We start from the raw sequence: 21,474 nt of genomic DNA on the forward strand, positions 1-21,474 counted from the left end.
CCAGGAGTGTTTGAGTGTGTGTGTGTGTGTGTGTGTGTGTGTTTGTTTCAGATATGTGTTATGGGTAGCATGACCACACTGTTGTATTTAGGGATGTGTGTGGTCTTGTGAGAATGTGACACTTGTCACCCATCATCTGCTCAGTAGATAGCACCTGTCCCACTCTGGGTAATATCTTTCCTCACATCATTATGATTCATCCTACCCCTGACCAGTCTGTACAACTTTCTCTTTTGCACACACGCATGCACACACACACGTACACACGCACACTCACACTCCTTTCCTCTCAGTCAGTCTCTCTGTGCATTTCTCTTCACTTCTGTGTTGCTTCTCTCAGTCCTCTCAGTCCCTTCCTCTGTCTCTTCCTTTCCTTGCCGTTTCTGAGTCTGTCTGATTCGACTTTAAATACACACACACACACACACACACACACACACACACACCCTAATGCGGAGGTGAGGGCTCAGATGGAAATGGATGGGCGGTAGAGCCCATTGTTTGACTGGACAGTTAATGTATTGCTCCTCTTAACACGTGGACCATAGTCCTCCTGGACATCTGCTCTGGGCCTTCTCTGTTTATCTCTCAGTGTCCTTCCGAAGTTCTTTTGCTGCAATGAGAGCGGAGAAGGTTGAGGCTTCGAGCTTCCTTACCTGTTCTCCTCAGAAACAAATTCCTCTCTTCACAGCGAGTTCATTGGAGTACTTGACTTGCTTTGTTTGCCGTGTTTGTTTGGTTGCACTTGTTTTGTTTTGTTTTGTTTTGTTCAGCAGCAGGTGTTTGGCACACAATGCACTGAATTGCTGGACTATGGGACTGTTTTGCTACTAGCGTCAACAGTGCACTGCAACCACAGTGTGTGGGGTTTAGCATCGTCTCTTCCCTTTTCAGACCTGGAGATAAGTGTGGGACAGAAGGACAGAAGGCTGAAGATCTGGCATAGATCAGTGCTGCCTTCTCTACGTACATACGGGGATACAACAGGTGCAAAGCTGGCATTTTCCCCAAGTACTAGCACCAGTATGCAAAAAATCATATCCTGTGCGATACTGAATTACTTTGATGTTGTTTGGAGCTCAGCAACTCAGTTTGCCCATCAGAGCTCAGTTTGCCCCATCAGAGCTCAGTTTGCCCCACCAGAGCTCAGTTTGCCCCATCTCCGTGGTTTTCAGTCAGAGCCAGAGGTGTCACGAGGTAAGGACCCCTCCCTGGCGTGCTGCTCTCTACATCACCATCTGAGCCACACAGCCCAGCCCAGCCCAACCCAATCCACCCCAGCCCAGCCCAACCCAATCCAGCCCAGCCCAACCCAATCCACCCCAGCCCAGCCCAACCCAATCCACCCCAGCCCATCCCAGTCCAGCCCAGCCCATCCCAGTCCAGCCCCGCGTTTCAGGTTCCTGGCCTCGTTATCTGCTGACGATGGGGGGTTGTTCTCCCTGCCGGGACACCCCAACGTTTGCCAAGCCATCTAGCAACACTGCCTACCCCACCCACCCTCTCCTGCAAACTCCTAACCTTACTTAACCCCCCCACACACACACACAACTACAAACCTCCGTAGCTTCATCTAAACTGCCCCATCACCCACTTTCTAGCTTGGCGTCCACCCGGCCCAGTTAAATCCCACTGTTTGTGCACCGCAGACTGATGGACAGAGGCAGCACAATGTAAACACCTGGCAGTCGGCGCGGGCAAACGCGTCGCGCTGGACGAGATGTGGCATTCCGCGCACAGCGCAGTGGCATTGGCCATGGCCCGGTCTGGACACCTGCCTGTCCAACACCCTGTGATCAGGGGCAGGGGGGAGACATCAGCACGTCGGGCACCGCACCAGGAGTTTCAGGTTTCGTCCCCCACCTCCCCCACCACCAACCCATCACCCCTGGGGAACCTGATCGAACACGCCCTGGAGATGAGACGGAGACGGGAATGCAGTAGCGGTGGCACGGTGGCATGCTGGCATGCCGGCGTACGCAGAGGAGGAGGAGGAAGAAGAAGATGAAGACCAGAACACACAGGCGTTAAACTCAAAACAACAGCTGCTGCTGTCCAAACGTACCTCATGATTGCACTCCAAAAATAACACCACAAGTCTATTTGCAATTTTTGGCCTCCTTGGACTAAAAATAGCACCCGTGGAGGCATTTGTCTACTATGCAGAAGGTCTACCACTGAGGTTTGTCTCTGTTTTGTCCACCTTTGTTTTGGTATGCTGCTTTCACTAGCGCTGTTCTGTTAGTCAGCAGTGTAGGCAAACAACGGCTGACTACTTCAGCAAAGGGAGACTTGTAGATTTGCTGAGCCACCTACAGAGCTGTTTTTATTTTCGTCTTTATGTGTGTGTGTGTGTGTGTGTGTGTGTGTGTGTGTGTGTGTGAGAGAGAGATAGAGTGCAAGAGAGTGAGTGTGTGTCCGTGAGTATCCTCTCTCCCTCTTATACTGTCACCCACATAGAGTATGCAGACCCCAAGAGCCGCTTGGTCCAGTCCGAGCCCGCCCTTCTGCCCCCAGTCCTCTTTCCCTGCCCCACCTCTACGCACACCGTATTTGGGGCATCCCCCAGTGGCTAAACCAATTGGCTCACTGACCCAGCCCCCACCCACCCCCCGCCCCTCAGGGGATGCCATGGCACTTTTTCATGGCACATTTAGGTCTCTCGACCAAGAGAGCGCAGCCTGGAGTCAGTCTGCCTGCACACTGGGGGGGAGCGGAGTATGAGTGAACGAGCGAGAGTTTAACACGCCACAGATTGAAAGCACACTGACGCACTCCGGAGGAAGAGAGCGCTAAAGGGAGACACAGCTGGGGAGAGAAACTGGGCAAAAGACAGGTAGGAAGGGCAGGAGTGTGGAGTGGTATTGTGGTGACAGGTGGTGTTTGGGGAGGCAGGGGGGCAGGAGTGGACATATTTTTAGGTAGATTTCTCGTTTAGTGGACCAAGTGGACAGTGGGGTCTGTGTCACTGTGTGAAGAGCGTGTGGAGTGACAGGAGAGTCCAGTTGTTCTGAGGCATTCTGGTATTACAATAATATATTGCATGATTATTTTAATTACTACTCATGGGTCCATATGCTGAGACAACTTAGTGTATGATATTGTCACCATAATGCATTGCACTGATATGAACAAATAGCTCAAGTCATACAGTACTACTGTATCGTCATATCTCAAAGTTTAATTGCCTGATCGCTCATGATGAAATTAGAATGTCCCATTCCTTAATTTTGGCCCCTACCTTCATCGCCTTTGAAACTTAATCCTTCACATTTGTAATTAGTCCGAAGTAATCTTTTTAAATTATGCTAATCTTTTTAAAGTAATCTTTTTAAAGTTATGTACCTATGATGGAAAGGAACTAGCTGCAGACTGAGTTGTGACTGTCAAATGCATTGATACTTTGTAATTTAAACATATCTCAGAAAAGCCACTGCAGCACACAACATAACATCATTTGACAATGTGCAAGTCCTTGTTTAGAGCGTGTAGGAATATCATCCTGGAGCTGCTGCATGTATTCGTCTCACTGGTACAAACTCTGTGCGGGTAACCAGAGAAAGGTGTGTGTGTGTGTGCGTGCGCGCGTTTGTGTTTATTTCCAACTCCCTGCATTTATTTAACACAACAGCTGTTAACTGTGGGTCATGAGATCTGCCTGCGCTGTGCTGTGATGGGCTGTCCTGTGCTGGGCTAGCTAGCTAGCTAGCTTTAGGACTCGGCATGCTGTGCTAGAGTAAAGGGCACAGCTCATTCAGAAGGCATATGGAGAAGTGTATTTTACTGTGTGTGTGCCGTGAAAGCCCACTGAAAGGACCCCTTTCCATTAGCCAGTTTTCACAAATGAGTGTGAGGGCAAATATGATCAAATCAGAATGTGTTTCAAAGCAAATTTTCAGGTCAAATAAGACACAATGCATTGATGACAGGTTGCAGAAAATGTTTTTCACAGAGCCCCTTTTGATGCAAATCAAAATATTTAAGGGCCATTTTTTTGCATGTTAGTTATGACTGACAAGTGAATGGCATCTCATACTGGAGAGTGCAGATGAAGCTTGTTGATGCTGAGGCCATATTTAGCATGGCATTTACAGAATCTTTCAAATGCGTTCAGTGGGCTCTGATTGAGTAACAGTTTACTGGAGCCTAATGATTGGCTGTAACTTGGTATACTACCAGGATCATTCAGAGAGGGTGAGATTGTCCATGCAGAGGTTTGTCCATGCAGAGGTTTGTCTGACGTTTGACGCTTTTTCCAGATAAGGACTCCTTGGAGTGTGGAAATACAACAGTTTTTTACTAAAGATGGAAGAAGCATGAATGATTCAAACTCTTCAGTATAACGTCAGTTGTCCTGCCCTGCCAGTCTCTCCAGGATGAGTGTAGACTTGCAGCTATCTGTTTGGTAAGAGAGATGGCTTTGGTCCCAAGCTTAATTATTGTCCTAAAACTCTTTGTCGTGTGTGTGTGTGAGCGTGTGTGTGTGCGTGTGATCCCTGTGGTATTCCTCCTGAGGCTTGGTCATCAGACACGTTAACGGGATACCATAACTCCCAAGCTAGAGTTAGGTGGAGCGTCGGGGGGGCAGGGCAGGGGGCACAGGGCGGCGGTCCTGAAGGTTGAGAAACCAGCTGTGTTGATGGGCTATAGATAGCCTGTCATGCCATTGAAGAACGACTCCTAGTGACCCTCTCGTTCGCTCCCGCTCGAAAGCCTCCATGCCTGGTCGGAGTGTTGAAATAGCAGCGCTCAGGAGCATGTGCTTAAACAGGGGTTTGAATTTGATGTCAACACATCTTGAAAGTTACCATAGCAGAGACATTACCCTAACAGCGCATAGTATTCATGATACACATTGTTTTAAATCAGGGAGGTATTCAAGTTGCCTGAATCAGAATATATTCAGATTACATAGACCCCCATTATATGTGGCCACTAAACTGAAGACATGGTGGCAACACAACTTGCCAGTATTATTTATCGCAAATGTTTAATAGTGTGGAGGAGAAGATCAGTTTATAGTACTCTGATGAGTAGTGCATCATGTATGATTTAAATCAGTGTGGTAACTACATATGCAGCTTCACAGACACTTGAAGCATGCATGATAGTCTCACGTAATGTTCTCTGAATAACAAAAAGAAAAAATATTATTTCTTAGACAAATATGCTTTTCTCTTTTGAGAGAAAAGCCCTGTGTACTGGCCATTTTTGGATCCCAAGTGCTGGTGACATTCAGGAATATCAGACTTCAAAAGTAAAGATCATCACGGCACACTGGTTGGATATTACAAATTGTTTATTTAGAGCGTTTTTAATAAACCATTCATAATATTAGACCAGTGTGCAATGATGACCTTTACTTTTGATGTTCTTCTCTATCTTCTGTTTTAGCATATTCATTCTCAGTGTCATTTTGCTGACCAGTCAGAATTTGTCAATGTTTGACACATTTACAATCAGATACTATCAGTTTCTTGTATGTTGACTGACAGCATTTTTTCATCAGAGACAGAAAACTCGTGGTGCAAACAATGTTTGTAACTCGCCTCAGAGAGAGAAAATCTCTGTTTCCTGTTTATCTGAAGGCATTTCCTGATGGGCTGTTCATGCCCATGGGAGGGGCACAACTCTGCATCAGTGCTTTTTCCCAGACAAGATGTTTTTTTTCCATGAGTCACGAGAGAAAGAGTGAGAGAAGGAGAGGAGAGAGAGAGAAGAGAGAGAGGAAGAGAGAGAGGGGGCTGGGGGATGATAGAGAGGGAGTGGGAGGGGGGGGGCAGACATCTGCCTCTGTGCCGTAGCATCACAGTGAGATGATCTCCTTGGAGGCGTTTGGACACCTCTGGACTCGTGGCCCCATGTTGCCACTATAGCTACCATGGGACGGTTGAGCGTCCCTGTCCAGCCTCTATCCCACTTCACTCTGGAGAGAAGGGTCCAGGACTTATTTTCTTTATTTAACAAGACAACACACAACAGCCTCTTGTTCGGGACCTTTCTCTGAGACTTGTCAGATGGAAGGGATCTGGTAACATGACTTTTTTATGTCATATTTGTCTCAGTCGTATCTCTTTTGTTTCTGCTCTTGGACCAAAGGACACTACATTGTTTTTACAAAGCAAGTTTAAATGACTTTACTTATGCTGATATAGTCCTGTTGTTTCTGACAACTTGTAAACTAAATGTAATATGCCCAACTTTTGGGTGTTTTTTTTTACAGTTAGCTTATTTGCTAATGCACTCTTAAAACAAATGTTGCATTTTTTAAACATTTATCTCTGTGTCCAGATAGGGACAACGCATTCATTTTAATAGTGTGGTAGTCACACCTTCCGTGTGTAGCCTTCCACATGTCAAACAGTGTGGTCATGTGTTAAAGTTCACACTAGCATCTTGTACAGGTCGGTCCATGGATGCTATTAGGTCTTGGGCCTCTTTCCTGGGAATGCCAGCTATTCTGAGGAGGTCTTTCCCCTCATTGTCTGCACATAAACAGGGAATTGACAACCAGCTAGTATTAACCTTTACAAAGGGGCTGTTGTGGGATTGTTTTGGGCAGAGAAGGCATTCAGTTTTAAAGAACTCCTCTAAATCTCTGCACGGCAGTATAGCAAGGATGTGGACTATAAAATGATTTTGCCCTCTGGCAACACGCTGAAAGAGTTTGGCTGCAATACAGCTGACAGTATTTTCATCACTGATGAAAGTCATTGTGGTATGGATCCACAATCAATCAATCCGCAATCCTTAAAGCTATGGCTCTATGATATTCCACTGAAGCCGTGGGAAAATGTTTTAGAATCATGAGTCGTTCATCTTGTTAAGTCTAGGTCATCTTTTAACTTGATTAAGAATGGGAAAATGACGACTCAAATGTCCACTGAGTTTCCCCGTCCCTGTTGCCTTTGCTAAGCAGTGTTCAGCATATTTTCAGTCTGAGTAAAGTACCACCATTACATTTCCTGAGTATTTTTTGTTCATAAAACAGACCATCTATTGATTTCAGAGGCACATCATTGAAGGATGTGCGGGAACAGCAACATCTGCTCCCATCTGCATGACTAATGAATTTGCTTTGACAGCCTTCTTCATTGTTTTTAGCATCAAAGTTCGAGGTTGCTAACATCACAACTGCCTCACATTAAGACCACTCGTGTGAGACTGACACACACTGGCTAAAGCGGCCTACCTATACTGGCAGTTTCACCTATGTAATTGTAAGGAGGATATTGATGACATTTCTTACTATGGATAGGAAAAAGCACTCAAATGCATCTTATGCCTGTAATTTAACATCTATATGGAAGGATGAACAATAGGGGATGATTAGAATTAGACTACTGACACCCCCATCACTTTAATTTAGAATTAGAAAAACATTGTAATCAGAGCAAACAACAACATTAGAGGTGCAACTCCAGTTGGTGGAAGTCCAATTTCTTAATTCCCATTCCGGCTTTGGCATGGAGTGTTGCACTGTTGAGCACAGGAATGTCCAGTCTATTGATACTAATGCTATGGTTTCTCTTACAAAGTGAGAGTAGATAACACTACTGGGACCACAAATCATCCCATTTAACAAGGCACTACCACTTCCCCAAAGGTGCTTTCCTTCCCTCATTGGTCTTCTGAATAGAATCAGCACCAACATTAAAGCTTCCGTTAATGCTGCTTCTGTGGTCTCCACTGTGCATGGTTAATTCAGGAATCAGCTCACAAGACAAATCTGCTACTCGTAGTAGAACCACACAAAGAGGCATGAGCTGTGAGCTCTCATTGTTTAAGATGGATGACACTAGGCAGTGGTAGGACAATGACTGTGGATACATCGTTTTGGCAGTGCATTGTTTAAGTTGGTAGCACGGTATTAATAGGTGCTCTTTTTATGGATTTGTAAGGCTCATATGAATGAAGAAGGGTGCATTTCATAACAGTGTTTTTGCTGTTCACGAGGAATAATTTAGTTCATTTTTAAAATGGAAGTTCTCTTTGCTTGCTCATATGAATGAAGTGGGTTTCTTTTCGGTTGTTTTTTGTCATCAGGCTTGTGGAGTTTACTCAGTGCTGGAAAAAAGCCCACAGCCCAAAATAGCCAGAGAGTGAAGCTACACATTCCTCGTTCCTCTTAGGCCAGCGAGACCTCCCCAAGGGAATCAAACACACTAATGTGCTCTCCAACACCAAGGTTACTCTCTCTCCTCTCTCTCTGTCACACACACACACACACACACACACACACACACACACACACACACACTCACACTCACACATACTCCCTTTCCCTCTCCCTCTCTCTCTCTCTCTCTTCTCAGCTCTTGTTATCTATTCCAACACAGCAAAAACGTATTTCTGGCAAACACTCTATGCTATGGTGATGTCTGGGCCAGATAAACAAATGTGTGACCTCAGCTTTGAGTGACTGCAGGAATCAGACATACTTCTGGGCCTTAAATTGTAGAGTCTATATTATGACAAAGACAACATGCTTATGTAAGCCTTTGCAAAAAATATCACAATCTCTGTTTATGCTGAATCTTTCCTTTGATAGGTCATAGTTCATAGTTCACAGACCAGACCGTAACCTGCAGCTGTCTACCCTGAATGCCACAGAGCACAAAGCAACTTTGTGCTGGAACACTCTGTATTATATTACACACACGTTACTGGTCAAACATTACATAACAGTCACTTTGACATAACAGAGAGCATTTTAAGAGATTATACTACTGTCTACATATCGATTACCCCATTTGAGATTAGGTTTAGCAAAAACAAATTCTTTAGTGTAGGCTTACAATATTACAACATTGCTGATCTGCTCCTGCCAGACATTACTTAGCGTAGGAGCTGGTGTGGCCCTGTTTTGGACCAGCCTGGAGCCAGATCAGGCCACAATTCAGTTCACTTCTAAGCTGACATGTACGCTGATAGAAGCCGACTAGGAAATGGGCCAGAGTTATTTCCACATCCAACTGCCCATGCGGGTACATTTTGTTTACCACACATTAACAACATAGCATGGTCTCTATCTAGATGTTGGCTACTCTGGAATGGACAGGACTCACCAGCTGACCAGGAACTCCACAGCGGAGTGATATGAGAGCTATTGATTACTCATTACTTTTGAGTATGCTTGTAGTAGCTAACTCGGAAATTGTTCTGGTTGAGTTTGTGGCCAGATTCGCTCCAGATCACAACCACAATCTGTTTCCACAGATGATTCTGATTTGTACTTAACATGCTCGTGTGGGTGCTTCTTGCTTTTCAAGTGAGACAGAAAGCGGTGCACGGCAGCAGTACAGATGTGTGTCAGGGCCGGATGCTATATAAAGCGCCCAGTTCAGCTATGAGGAGCCCGCCGACCCAGCCGCCCGCTGCCCACCTCCCTCCTCTGGGCAGAGCATCCCAACACCCTCGCCCAGAGCAGCTGTCCCCTTCACTCAGGCAAGAGCCTGGGCTCTGGCCGTCACAGCCCTCTCTAGACCCCCACCCCCACCCCCACCCCACCCCACACACACACACACACACACACATACACACTACTCCACTCAAAGCTCTCCTGGAGACTATCACTCTCCACTGAGTATGCCCCTCAAAAAACAAGCGGTGAAGGGAACGGTTCTGTTACACACTGAACTATGTGGGCTGGGTCTATGGCTGTTGTCTTTACATGCTTTGAGATGAGCGTTTGGTGTAATGGGCTGTTATGGCATGTGCCGTTTTTTGGACCAAATAGTGTGCTGGGAGTTAGAATGCACTGGAATGACCCTAGCCATGCAATCCTCGCCTGCATAAATCTGCAGGCTCGTTAACAAGTCTTGGCACGTCAGGTGTAACGGTAGATAAGCCTATGAATGTAGAGCTACAAAGTAGGTTCTTGGCCATATTGATGCAAAAGGAACCGAAATCAATCCGCACAGTGTGTGTAGCATTTAAAAAGGTTAATCAGCTAAACAGCCGGGTCATGTACTCCATTATGTTGTCTCGTTAAGTTATATCTATGAACTCCGAAGTTATCTCAAGTAAATAACTTACAAACTCAGAATACCTCAGTAGATTTCCAACAGCAATGAGCTCATGATAAAGCCCCGTAAGCACTATGGACCCTTTCAACAAAAAAAACAAAAACAATGCTTGAACGTTCTATTTGGGTCCCAATCTACTTCCTCTGCATTAAGATAACATATGGAATGTTAAATCTGAAGCCTTGTGGGGCCAACTATGATGCTGATAATGGAACTCTCTTGAAAGGGTCTATAGGCCAGTTTCAAGTACAAAGATTAAACCTACTCCCAGAAAAGGGAACTTTGATGAAAACCTTCACTGAACATTTTTTTAGCCTAGGACTAGTTTTACAGGAAACCTGCTCACAATCCCTGAAAATAATTAGATAAGATTAGCTTCAACTTCTTTGTCATTGTGCAGAGTACAGAGACAATGAAATGCAGTTAGTGTCTAACCAGAAGTGCAAAAAAGCAGAAAAGTGCAATGTGAACAGTATAAACAGGTACTGCAGTGTAAACAGTATCCCATACTAAGCATCATAAGCTCTTAATGTGCGATTTCACTAAAAACCAAACAAGCACATAAGCAAAAAAAAGTTTAATCTCCATATGTTTTAGATGACTTTAACAGTGCTCCGTCCACAAACATCTTTCCCACTCGCTTAGAAATACTCTCTCATGCAGTCGGCCACTAAAAGGCGTAAGGAGCTTGGACTTGTGAGCCGCTGATGCCAGTAATGTGTTCTTGTGACTCGGAGTGGAATGAGGGGTGCGCTGACACGGAATACTGTACAGTCTCCTGATGCCTGATAGAAACCTGAGCGTCTATCACCGGGAGGGTGGGGCACTTGAATTCCTGCAAGTGCGTCCCTACCCAGACAAACACTCCGTTGGACCCGAACGGGCAGCCATCTCTCTCTCTCTCTCTCTCTCTCTCTCTCTCTCTCTCTCCACTAAGTAAATTCACATACGTGTCAAAAGGGGAAACCTATCATGGAAAGAATTTTTAAAGTGCCATTCCTGTGCACCCAAGAACCCTGCTGGTATCAGTCAATGATACGAGGATTTACGTAATTCATCTTCACGTGCTGCCAGCTCATCTTAAGAAACTCACCACAATTTAAACAAACATTACGCACATTACACAGTGCAAGAAATGGACCCCACCTAGATTTCACCCTCTTATTATTTAATTAGGCCCTCCTATATTTTGTTTTTTGTGTTTACTCTCTTGCTCTTGTGTTTACTCAGTATATCCAGACATGGTGGAACAGATGTCTAGGTGAGAAACTAGAAGTGTCTGGTTGAATAGGATCCCACTGGTATTTAAGACTTGAGCCGTCTGGATAAGTCATTTACGGTCCTTAATAAGTGTGAACAGGAGGGGTTTGGATCTGATTAAACAGGTCTGATTATTTTCACAGCAGGGCATCTGGTGTGAGGGAATCTACCCCACTGACATGATCAAAGTACTGGTGTTTTAAAAAAACAAACAAATATTTTGTTAAGTCTGCTATGGACTGCCATTCAGAGTATGTCTAAGCTTCAGCATTTTCTCCAGGGGTGTTTAGATGCACTGTATGTACCAGTGATAAACAGGTTTGCACTGTTGCAACTGCTTTTATAATTTCCGGGATAAGAATATATTTTCTTCATAAATTACACTCTCGTCCAGTGACTAATGAATATGCAAAACTGTGCTTTTTTTTTAGACTCTGACAGAGAATTGGAAGAGAGTCATGCTTTTTCACAGACCAGGGAACCAGCTGTAAGTATCACCTGGACGAGCCTGACCTTTCCAGTGACAGTCATCAGAGCAGTCAAAACAAAGTTGTCCATGATGCTCTATGCAGGATATAACACTCCCTAGTTAAGATCACACTGAAAGTCCCTGAATTTCTACTTAGCCTGCTTAAGTTACAAAGGCAGAAAACAATGATGAGCAGTAGACAAAATCTTCCACAAAACCATGTATCTGTATCATCTTACATTGTGTATGTTTTGGAGCTGAACTTTCTAGTTTCCTTGAAAACAGACAATCCCTCCAATTCCTTAAATTATACTTATACTCTCATATTTTCTTTTATGGTCCATACAACATCCTATTGTATTTTTTTGAGTTGCCCTTCATCATTTTAAAACCATAGACCTTTATATGTGTTTTATGTATATTAAGCAATCATTTAAATATCCTTTACAATAATTGTGAGAACTGAAGGTAGAAGTGCATAGAAAGTGGGATTTTCAGTAAGGATCCTTTATGTATCAGAGCAAATTAATTCAATTTCAAATTCAGTTTCAAGATTATGGGATTCAGTTACAAACTTATGAATTCAGTTTCCAAATATACTATTCCAATATGTTTTTTTTTTTCAATACAATTGCTCAAATTCAGCCATTCAAATGCAAATACAAACTATTCAGATTCAGTTTCTAGTGGCACAAAAATCACTCCATATCCTAGTGTAGCAGGGCGAGGTTTTTGCAGGACGGCACTAAGAGCCAATCACTGTAGCCAGGCTACGCCACCCTGGGCCTAGCACCCAGGGAATGAGTTAAGAGAACACATAATTGCACCATTGCACACAGGTTCGTATACACGAGGCAGAGACGTGAATTCCAGTGAAAACATGACCAAGTTTATTTAACTGAAGTCAGGGAAAAGGAAGGGGGGATAACTGCAAAAAGACATGAAGACTAGTCTGGGTTAGGAAAGTACAAAAATATTTATTATGTTTTCTTGTTGCACTTTTGTTTATTTAAAATGATCACAACTAACAGGTTCCATAGGGGAGGTATGATGGAGTGGAATGAGCAAGGCAGGGGCTTACCTGGGGGAGCAGGATGAGCAAGGCAGGGGCTTACCTGGGGGAGGCAGACTACTGAGAATGTGCCCTAGAGCCCACACACATGCACACACACACAGGGCTTACCTGGGGGAGGCAGACTACTGAGAATGTGCCCTAGAGCCCACACACATGCACACACACACAGGGCTTACCTGGGGGAGGCAGACTACTGATAATGTGCCCTAGAGCCCACACACATGCACACACACAGCAAGCTTACCTGGGGGAGGCAGACTACTGATAATGTGCCCTAGAGCCCACACACATGCACACACACACAGGGCTTACCTGGGGGAGGCAGACTACTGAGAATGTGCCCTAGAGCCCACACACATACACACACACACAGGGCTTACCTGGGGGAGGCAGACTACTGATAATGTGCCCTAGAGCCCACACACATGCACACACACAGCAAGCTTACCTGGGGGAGGCAGACTACTGATAATGTGCCCTAGAGCCCACACACATGCACACGCACAGCAAGAAAGATCAAATAGTAACACCGCAGACCACAGCAAACATTCTGATAGTTCACACCAAAATGTGCATCTTTACTGCACCACCACTAGGTGACTGACTAGCCTCCCGCCAGCAAGAACCCTGCCTGTCAAATTACCAAACAGTTAAAAGTTGTTGCCCCCAGACTCTATGGAATAGAGACACTGGATAACTGGATAACTAAGATAATTAAGTAAAGTAAAACAAAAGGGTACAAGTACAATGCAGGCAGTGGCCAAGTGCAAGCAAAGCTAAACAGTAACAAAACAAAACTAGGGCAAGACAAGACAAGACAGCAGCACGACCTACGCTTAGGACAACACGGATGGAAAGGCCGTGCTACCTGGAAGACAAACAAAACATACATCAAACCTGATACCATTTCCCAAAACATCCACATTTATTTTAAAGCTATACATACCCATACTCTTCTCTATACCAATTTTCCCAGTGACAACAGATGGAGGACAGCATATCCATCCATCTACAGGGCTACAGATAGAAATGGAGTTTAGCTACACCAAGCACATGGTTTAGTCTACAACATTAGGGCAGCAACATACCTGACGGTCGGTAGACCCCAGTGCTCAGACGAGGGACAATGTCTGAGCACTCATTAGCAGAGGGCAAGGGAGAGGCCAGGAGGAAAAAGCAAGCAAGCAGACAAGGTCTGCCTGCTACACTAGAATCCATTATGTTGACTTTTACAACTAACCCTTACATCTCTGCTTGTAAGTGTACTATGCCATGCATCTAAACCAAAATCTGTACCTTTCTTGTATGATAATGTATTGTTGCAACATAAACCTAAACCAATCCCCTACCTGTCTGCGCAGGTAAAAGACAAAAGGCGGTCTCCCCCCTCCGACAGGCCTCCGACAGTCGCACACATCAGCCCCCACCACAGCCTCTCTGCTGAGGAGCAGGAGAGCCCGGAGAGAGTTGTGAGTCTCGGACACACATATGACCATCACACTACAACACTAGTCACTCACACAGACAGACATATACAAATATACAGTACATTCATATTCAGAAACATATGGGGCCCTAATTGCATTGACAAGCAACAAGACAAGTTTGGCAATAAGCAAAGTGTCTTGGGCATGAACTAAAACTATCTTGCTAATGCTATTACATTAGCTAGATTACTTTACCTTAGCTAATTTTAAGTTACATTTTTGCTTTTTCTCTTTAAAAGGTGCTCTGTCCGAAGTCACACGTTTTTTAGGCTAAAACATTTTTTGTCACTTACAGCAAACATCATCTCACCATCCGCTAGCTGCCTGTGTCCTGAATACACTGTAAAAAATGTGATCTCTGTGGACAGCCCAGGCTCCAAAAACGGCAACAAAAACAACCTGGGCCAACCTGGCCCATAAAAACATAACACACTGTTCCAGCAAATCACCAACGAGATGCACGTTTAGGAGAGTTTCAATTACACGTAAGGGAGGGGGAGGGAGTAGCGGGTTTACAGAGTAAACAAAACTCTCTGTTTTGTTTGAACGTCAACAGAAGTGACGTTACCCAGCATCGCTTAGAGCGCCTTTAATGATACCAAATGTAGAGCTGAACAATTTAAGATCATTAAAGTAACATGCCAACTATTAGTTCAGACCAGTTAGCCTATAGCTATCCAATAGCTAAAAGAGACCTGTAGGCTAACTGGTCTCACCCACTTCCGGTTGAATATGCTAAGCTAGGCTAACAGTGTCAGACTGGGTTACTGGACATACAGAGAAGAGAAACCCCACCTTGAAGCTGCTAACCATCATTTTGTCACCTGAGTTTCAGGTCCAGAAAGAGAAACTCCATGCAGAACTGAAACAGGTGTTGAGTCTGAAAAGAAGCCAGCTAAGAGAGACGTCACACTCCACCCAAACAGAAATGGACAGCCCACCACCACAGAAAAGTACCACAGAGGTAGGCTATTCAAAATCATCCTCACCCAGACAGTTTGAGGGATATCTGGTCATCAGTTACAGGAATATGTGCTACTGAATTGAGAACATAGATTGAGTGCATGCTACGTACAAACAAAATGTCCGCGACTCCCCAGGGTAGCCTGGTCCTACCAGACTCTCGTACATTTCATAATGAACAGTGAGTCTGGCCACTTTCCATTGCCAAGCGTTAACTTCCTTGAAGGCGTGTACTCTGTTGAAATTTAAAACTATTGGATCTGCCCAGAGCCACTCTAGATCTGCCATAACTTTGGTTGTGACATATGTCATACGACCTCAACATCATCATTCTCAGCCACCCCCTCTGTTCGCTGAATGGACAGGTAAAATTTGGCCTGAGAAAACCTGAGAATATACCGAAATCCTAGACGATGTACTGAAGGAAAATGAAAATTGAGAGGAAGTATGTAGGAGGGCGGAGCCAGGCTATCCCCGGGGCTCCATCACCAGCAAAATGGTCCTGTGTTACCATTCACTGGTCATTTTAACAGCATCTTTATCAGCTCTATAGGACCACAAGGAGCAGTTTGTTGAATCTATTATGATTACAATCACAGACTGTGCCTTTAAGCATAATTCTAAGATGCAGCTGAATATTTCACATGTTACCAAGGGTCCAAACTGAAACACAATTTGATATCAACATAATATTCTAGCTAACATAGAACATTACAATATACTGTAAGACATTCTTAATGACTACTGTCCATTAAACTTACTATAAGTCTTAGGAAAGCAGCATTTGATGTGTCATGTGTCTATGAACACACACAGGAGGAGGAGCCTATCTCTGAGCTGGTCGAGGTGGTCATGGAAACGGAAGCTGAAGCAGGAGCAAGTGGATACAGTGTGATAGGCGGTGGAGAGAGGGGAATCTTCATCAAGGAAGTCCTGAGAGACTCTCCGGCAGCTAAACATCTGAGCCTCCAGCAGGGTAAATACAATGTTAGTGTGTCTGATCAACTGTATCAGGAATAAGACAAAATCATTATGGGTATAATTGGCAAAGTGAAAAAAGATAAAAATTTAACAAGATAAAAAGTTCCATTTTGTTCTCTTGTTGATATGATAAAAAGGAACAAAATTAAAGGAAATGAATTAAAAGATAGAGACATGATCAACCTCAAAAATACACACTATTTTAAATAAGTTTTCAATAACTCTTCCTTCCTGCAGGTGATCAACTGCTCAGTGCTAGAGTCTACTTCGATAATGTGAGATATGAAGATGCACTGAAGATTTTGCAGTGTGCAGAACCTTATAAAGTCTCTTTCTTCCTGAAGCGGACCATACCTCACAATGAAGTCGCTGTGCATCCAGGTGCAGCCAGCGTTGATCTCAAAGGACCCAAAGCCAAAATGCAGAGAATGGTACACTGAAGTGCATTTTTTAAATTTTGTATTGCTCACCTGACATCAATAAATACAAGAGGTTGACTAGAAAATTTGTGTATATGTTATTTTTTTTACAGAGTGTCAAAAGCGTCAAACCCTTCAAGGCAAAGAAAAAAAGGGGAGGACGTTTTGGATTAAAACGGCTGAAGGAGAACAAACAGGCCAGAGCTGAGACCGATGAGGAAATGGAGGGATCTCCAGGGAGGCGGGAGGGGACTCCTGTCGATGTGGAGTTTGTGTTCCCCAAATTCAAGCTGAAGAAAGGTGGCAAGGCCGCTGCGGAGGGAACAGGGAGAGCCGAGGGGGCGACGTTCATGGGCAGGAAGAGGAGCAAGATAAGATTTCCCCGGATGAAAGTCAAGGGTGGGGCCAGTGGGGGAGGGCATGTTGGTACTGATGTCACAACACCGCTAGGGGAGGCAGAGGTCACCAGAGATAAGAACAAGGCGAAGGGAAAGGGAGAGAGATATGGTATAACAATCCCTAAAACCAAAAAAGTCAAGGTAGAGCTCTCTTCGTCGCAGGACACTCTGGAATTTAAACTCCCCAAGGGAAAATTCAAGGCATCCTCGGGGTCTGCAGAGGCAGCAGGGATGGCGGTTAGCCCACCTGATGTGGAGATGTCTGTCAGTTTGCCATCTGGAAAGGGAGGAGCAGGCACTAGTGAGTCAGACTTGAGCTCTGGAGCCAAGCTGAGGATGCCAAAGCTAAAGCTGCCCAAGGTCAGGCTGTCTCGTCACTCTGATGAGATAGACGGAGCAGCCGATATTAAGGGTTCAGACAAAACGAAAGTGAAAATGCCATCGGTTGACATAACATCTCCAAAAGTTGACCTGGGGGTTTCCAGTGGAAAGGCTGAGGCTCAAGGAGAACTAACTGTTACAGGACGCGATGGAGAAGCAAAGACACTACTGTCAGGCATAAAGCTGCCGACTATTGACTTCTCTGCCCCACAACCAACTAAGAGATCTGTGGATTTGCAAGGTAAAAAATCAGATGTGAAAGGTCTTGATATCAAATGTACAAAAATACACATGCCTGATGTAGATATATCCCTGCCGTCATTGGCAGTTAATTCAGGTGAAAGAAAAGGCGATGAAATTGATGGAACATTTTTGTCAGGAGCTAAAATAAAAGCTCCGCAACTGGACATATCCATTCCAAAGCTACCTGAGGGTACTGGAAAGGTAAACCCTGATTTGGATATTTCTCTTCCGAAGATGCCCCAAGTAGATATTTCCCTCCCAAAAGGAAGAGTTCAAGGTGATGGTGGTAATTGTGACATTGAATCAAGTGCTAGAGGAAAAATAAAAATGCCTGCAATAGATGCTAAACTTCCTACTTTCACATCTGATGAGGAAGGCCCTAATGTAAAAGGAGGAAAATTTAACATGCCATCAATAAATATTTCACTTCCAAAAGGAAAAATTGAAGGAGCTGTTGATGTGGATGCCAAACCAAAAGGGGGCAAATTCAAGATGCCGACATTTGATGTTTCCCTTCCAACACTAAAGGGTCCAGAAGGTCAAATCGATATTGAAGGCCCTGAAATGAAGGGTGGAAAATTGAACATGCCATCAATTGACATTTCACTTCCGAAAGGAAAGTTTGAAGGAGACATTGATTTGGATGCCAAAGCAAAGGGTGGCAAATTAAATTCCTTTGATGTTTCTCTTCCGAAAATGAAATCTCCAGAAGGTGGAATTGAAGTTCAGGGACCTGAAATGAAAAGTAGCAAAATTAGCTTGCCAACAATAGACATATCTCTTCCAAAGGGGAGTATTGAAGGTGATGTTGATATGGAGGGAAAAACAAAAGGGGGGAAGTTCAAAATGCCCACATTTGATGTGTCCCTTCCTAAATTAAAATCTCCCGAAGGACAAATTGATATCGAAGGCCCTGAAGTCAAAGGTGGGAAGTTTCACATGCCATCAATAGATATCTCACTTCCAAAAGGCAGTGCAGACATGGATGTTGATCTGGATGTGGATGGCAAAGCAAAAAGTGGAAAATTCAAGATGCCAACATTTGATGTTTCCCTTCCAAAAATGAAATCCACAGGGGGTGATATTGAAGTTGAAGGACCTGAACTCAAGGGTGGGAAGTTTAACATGCCATCAATTGACATTTCACTCCCCAAAGGAAATATTGGAGGTGATATTGATGTCGATGCCAAGGCCAAAAGTGGCAAATTCAAGATGCCGTCTTTTGATGTTTCTCTTCCCAAAATAAAATCTCCAGAGGGTGAACTTGACATTGAAGGGCCTGAAATGAAAGGTGGCAAAATTAGCATGCCCACTATAGACATATCTATTCCAAAGGGGAGTACTGAGGGCGATATTGATGGCAAGGTAAAGGGTGGAAAACTCAAGATGCCTACTTTTGATGTTTCCCTCCCAAAACTGAAATCGCCAGAGGGACAAATCGATATTGAAGGCCCTGAATTCAAAGGTGGGAAATTTAACATGCCATCAATAGATATTTCACTTCCAAAAGGAAATGTTGAAGGAGAAATAGATGTGGACTTGGACGCCAAAGCAAAAGGGGGGAAATTTAATATGCCATCATTTGATGTTTCTCTCCCAAAAGTAAAATCTACAGAAGGAAAAATTGATGTAGATGGCCCTGAAATCAAAGGTGGAAAGTTTAATATGCCATCCATTGATATTTCTCTCCCAAAAGGAAATGTTGAAGGAGATGTGGATGCCAAAGGAAAAGGAGGCAAATTCAAGATGCCCACATTTGATGTTTCCCTTCCATCACTGAAATCTCCAGAGGGTGGAATTGATGTTGAACGCCCAGAACTCAAGGGTGGAAAGTTTAACATGCCATCACTTGATATTACACTTCCCAAAGGTTATGTGAAAACAGATGTTGACGTGGATGCTGAAGGAAAAGGAGGAAAAATCAAAAGGCCGAATTTTGACATTTCCCTTCCAAAACTCAAATCTCCTGAAGGGAATGTTGATATAGAAGGCCCTGAAGTTATGGGTACAAAGTTCAAAGTGCCATCAATAGATATCTCACTTCCAAAGGGAAAGCTTGAGGGAGATGTAAATGTAGATGGCAAATTGAAGATGCCCACATTTGATGTTTCACTACCAAAACTGAAATCACCAGAAAGTGAAATTGATATTGAAGTACCTGAAGGTAAAGGTGGCAAAATTAACATGCCACCTGTAGACATATCTCTCCCAAAAGGAAGTCTTGAAGTTGGTGCAAAGACAAAAGGAGGAAAATTCAAGATGCCAAAAATAGGTATCTCACTACCAAAAATGAAAAAAGCAAACAAAGCAATACATATTGAAAGGCCAGAAATTAAAGAAGGGACTATCAATCTACCAAATGTTGACATTTCCCTGCCTAAAGGAAAGATTGAGGGAGATGCTAACCTGGAAGGCAAAAAAACAGAAGGAAAATTCAAGGTGCCCACATTTGATGTTTCCCTATCAAAACTGGAAGGTCCAGAGGGTCAAATCGATATTGAAGCCCCAGATGTCAAGGGTGGAAAATTCAATATGCCATCATTAGATATTTCACTTCCAAAAGGAAATGTTGAAGGAGACATTAATTTGGATGCAAAAGCAAAAGGAGGTAAATTCAAAATGCCCACATTTGATGTTTCCCTTCCAACATTTAAAGGTCCAGAAATTGATATTGAAGGCCCTGATGTCAAAGGTGGAAAACTGAACATGCCATCAATAGATATTTCACTTCCAAAAGGGAAGATCGAAGGAGATGTTGATGTGGATGGCAAAGCAAAAGGAGGCAAATTCAAGATACCCACATTCGATGTTTCCCTTCCAAAATGTAAAGGTCCAGAGGGTCAAATTGATATTGAAGGCCCTGATGTTAAGGGTGGAAAACTCAACATGCCATCAATAGATATCTCACTTCCAAAAGGAAATGTTAAAGGAGATATTGATGTAGACACCAAAGCAAAAGGAGGAAAATTCAAGATGCCCACATTTGATGTTTCCCTTCCAAAATTTAAAGGTCCAGAGGGTCAAATCGATATTGAAGGCCCTGATGTCAAGGGTGGAACATTCAACATGCCATCAATAGATATTTCACTTCCCAAAGGAAATGTTCAAGGAGATATTGATGTGGATGCCAAAACAAAAGGAAGCAAATTTAAGATGCCCACATTTGATGTCTCCCTTCCAAAACTGAAGGGTCCCGAAGGTCAAATTGATATTGAAGCCCCAGATGTCAAGGGTGGAAAATTCAATATGCCATCATTAGATATTTCACTTCCAAAACGAAATGTTGAAGGAGACATTGATTTGGATGCAAAAGCAAAAGGAGGGAAATTCAAGATGCCCACATTTGATGTTTCCCTTCCAAAAGTTAAAGGTCCAGAAATAGATATTGAAGGTCCTGATGCCAAAAGTGGACACTTCAACATGCCATCAATAGATATTTCACTTCCAAAAGGGAAGATTGAAGGAGATGTTGATATGGATGGCAAAGCAAAAGGAGGCAAATTCAAGATGCCCACATTTGATGTCTCCCTTCCAAAATTTAAAGGTCCAGAGGGTCAAATCGATATTGAAGGCCCTGATGTCAAGGGTGGAAAATTCAACATGCCATCAATTGACATTTCACTGCCAAAAGGAAATGTCGAAGGAGACATTGATTTGGATGCAAAAGCAAAAGGAGGTAAATTCAAAATGCCCACATTTGATGTTTCCCTTCCAACATTTAAAGGTCCAGAAATTGATATTGAAGGCCCTGATGTCAAAGGTGGAAAACT

At 43.8% G+C, this 21,474-nt stretch overlaps 1 protein-coding gene across 1 annotated transcript in view; it reads left to right on the plus strand.

The window, feature by feature from the left end:
• The first annotated feature begins 2,670 nt into the window (after positions 1-2,670).
• prx (periaxin) overlaps positions 2,671-21,474 on the plus strand; it is a 30,375-nt gene continuing 11,571 nt past the window's right edge. Inside the window, exons 1-7 of the mRNA XM_048264262.1 lie at positions 2,671-2,836; positions 11,720-11,775; positions 14,194-14,301; positions 15,155-15,283; positions 16,099-16,258; positions 16,501-16,694; positions 16,796-20,486. Coding sequence (XP_048120219.1) covers positions 15,248-15,283; positions 16,099-16,258; positions 16,501-16,694; positions 16,796-20,486 — 4,081 coding nt within the window. The 5' untranslated portion in view covers positions 2,671-2,836; positions 11,720-11,775; positions 14,194-14,301; positions 15,155-15,247. The remainder of the gene's footprint in view (positions 2,837-11,719; positions 11,776-14,193; positions 14,302-15,154; positions 15,284-16,098; positions 16,259-16,500; positions 16,695-16,795; positions 20,487-21,474) is intronic.

Source organism: Alosa alosa, chromosome 15 (assembly GCF_017589495.1).
Source record: "Alosa alosa isolate M-15738 ecotype Scorff River chromosome 15, AALO_Geno_1.1, whole genome shotgun sequence".
NCBI lineage: Eukaryota > Metazoa > Chordata > Actinopteri > Clupeiformes > Clupeidae > Alosa > Alosa alosa.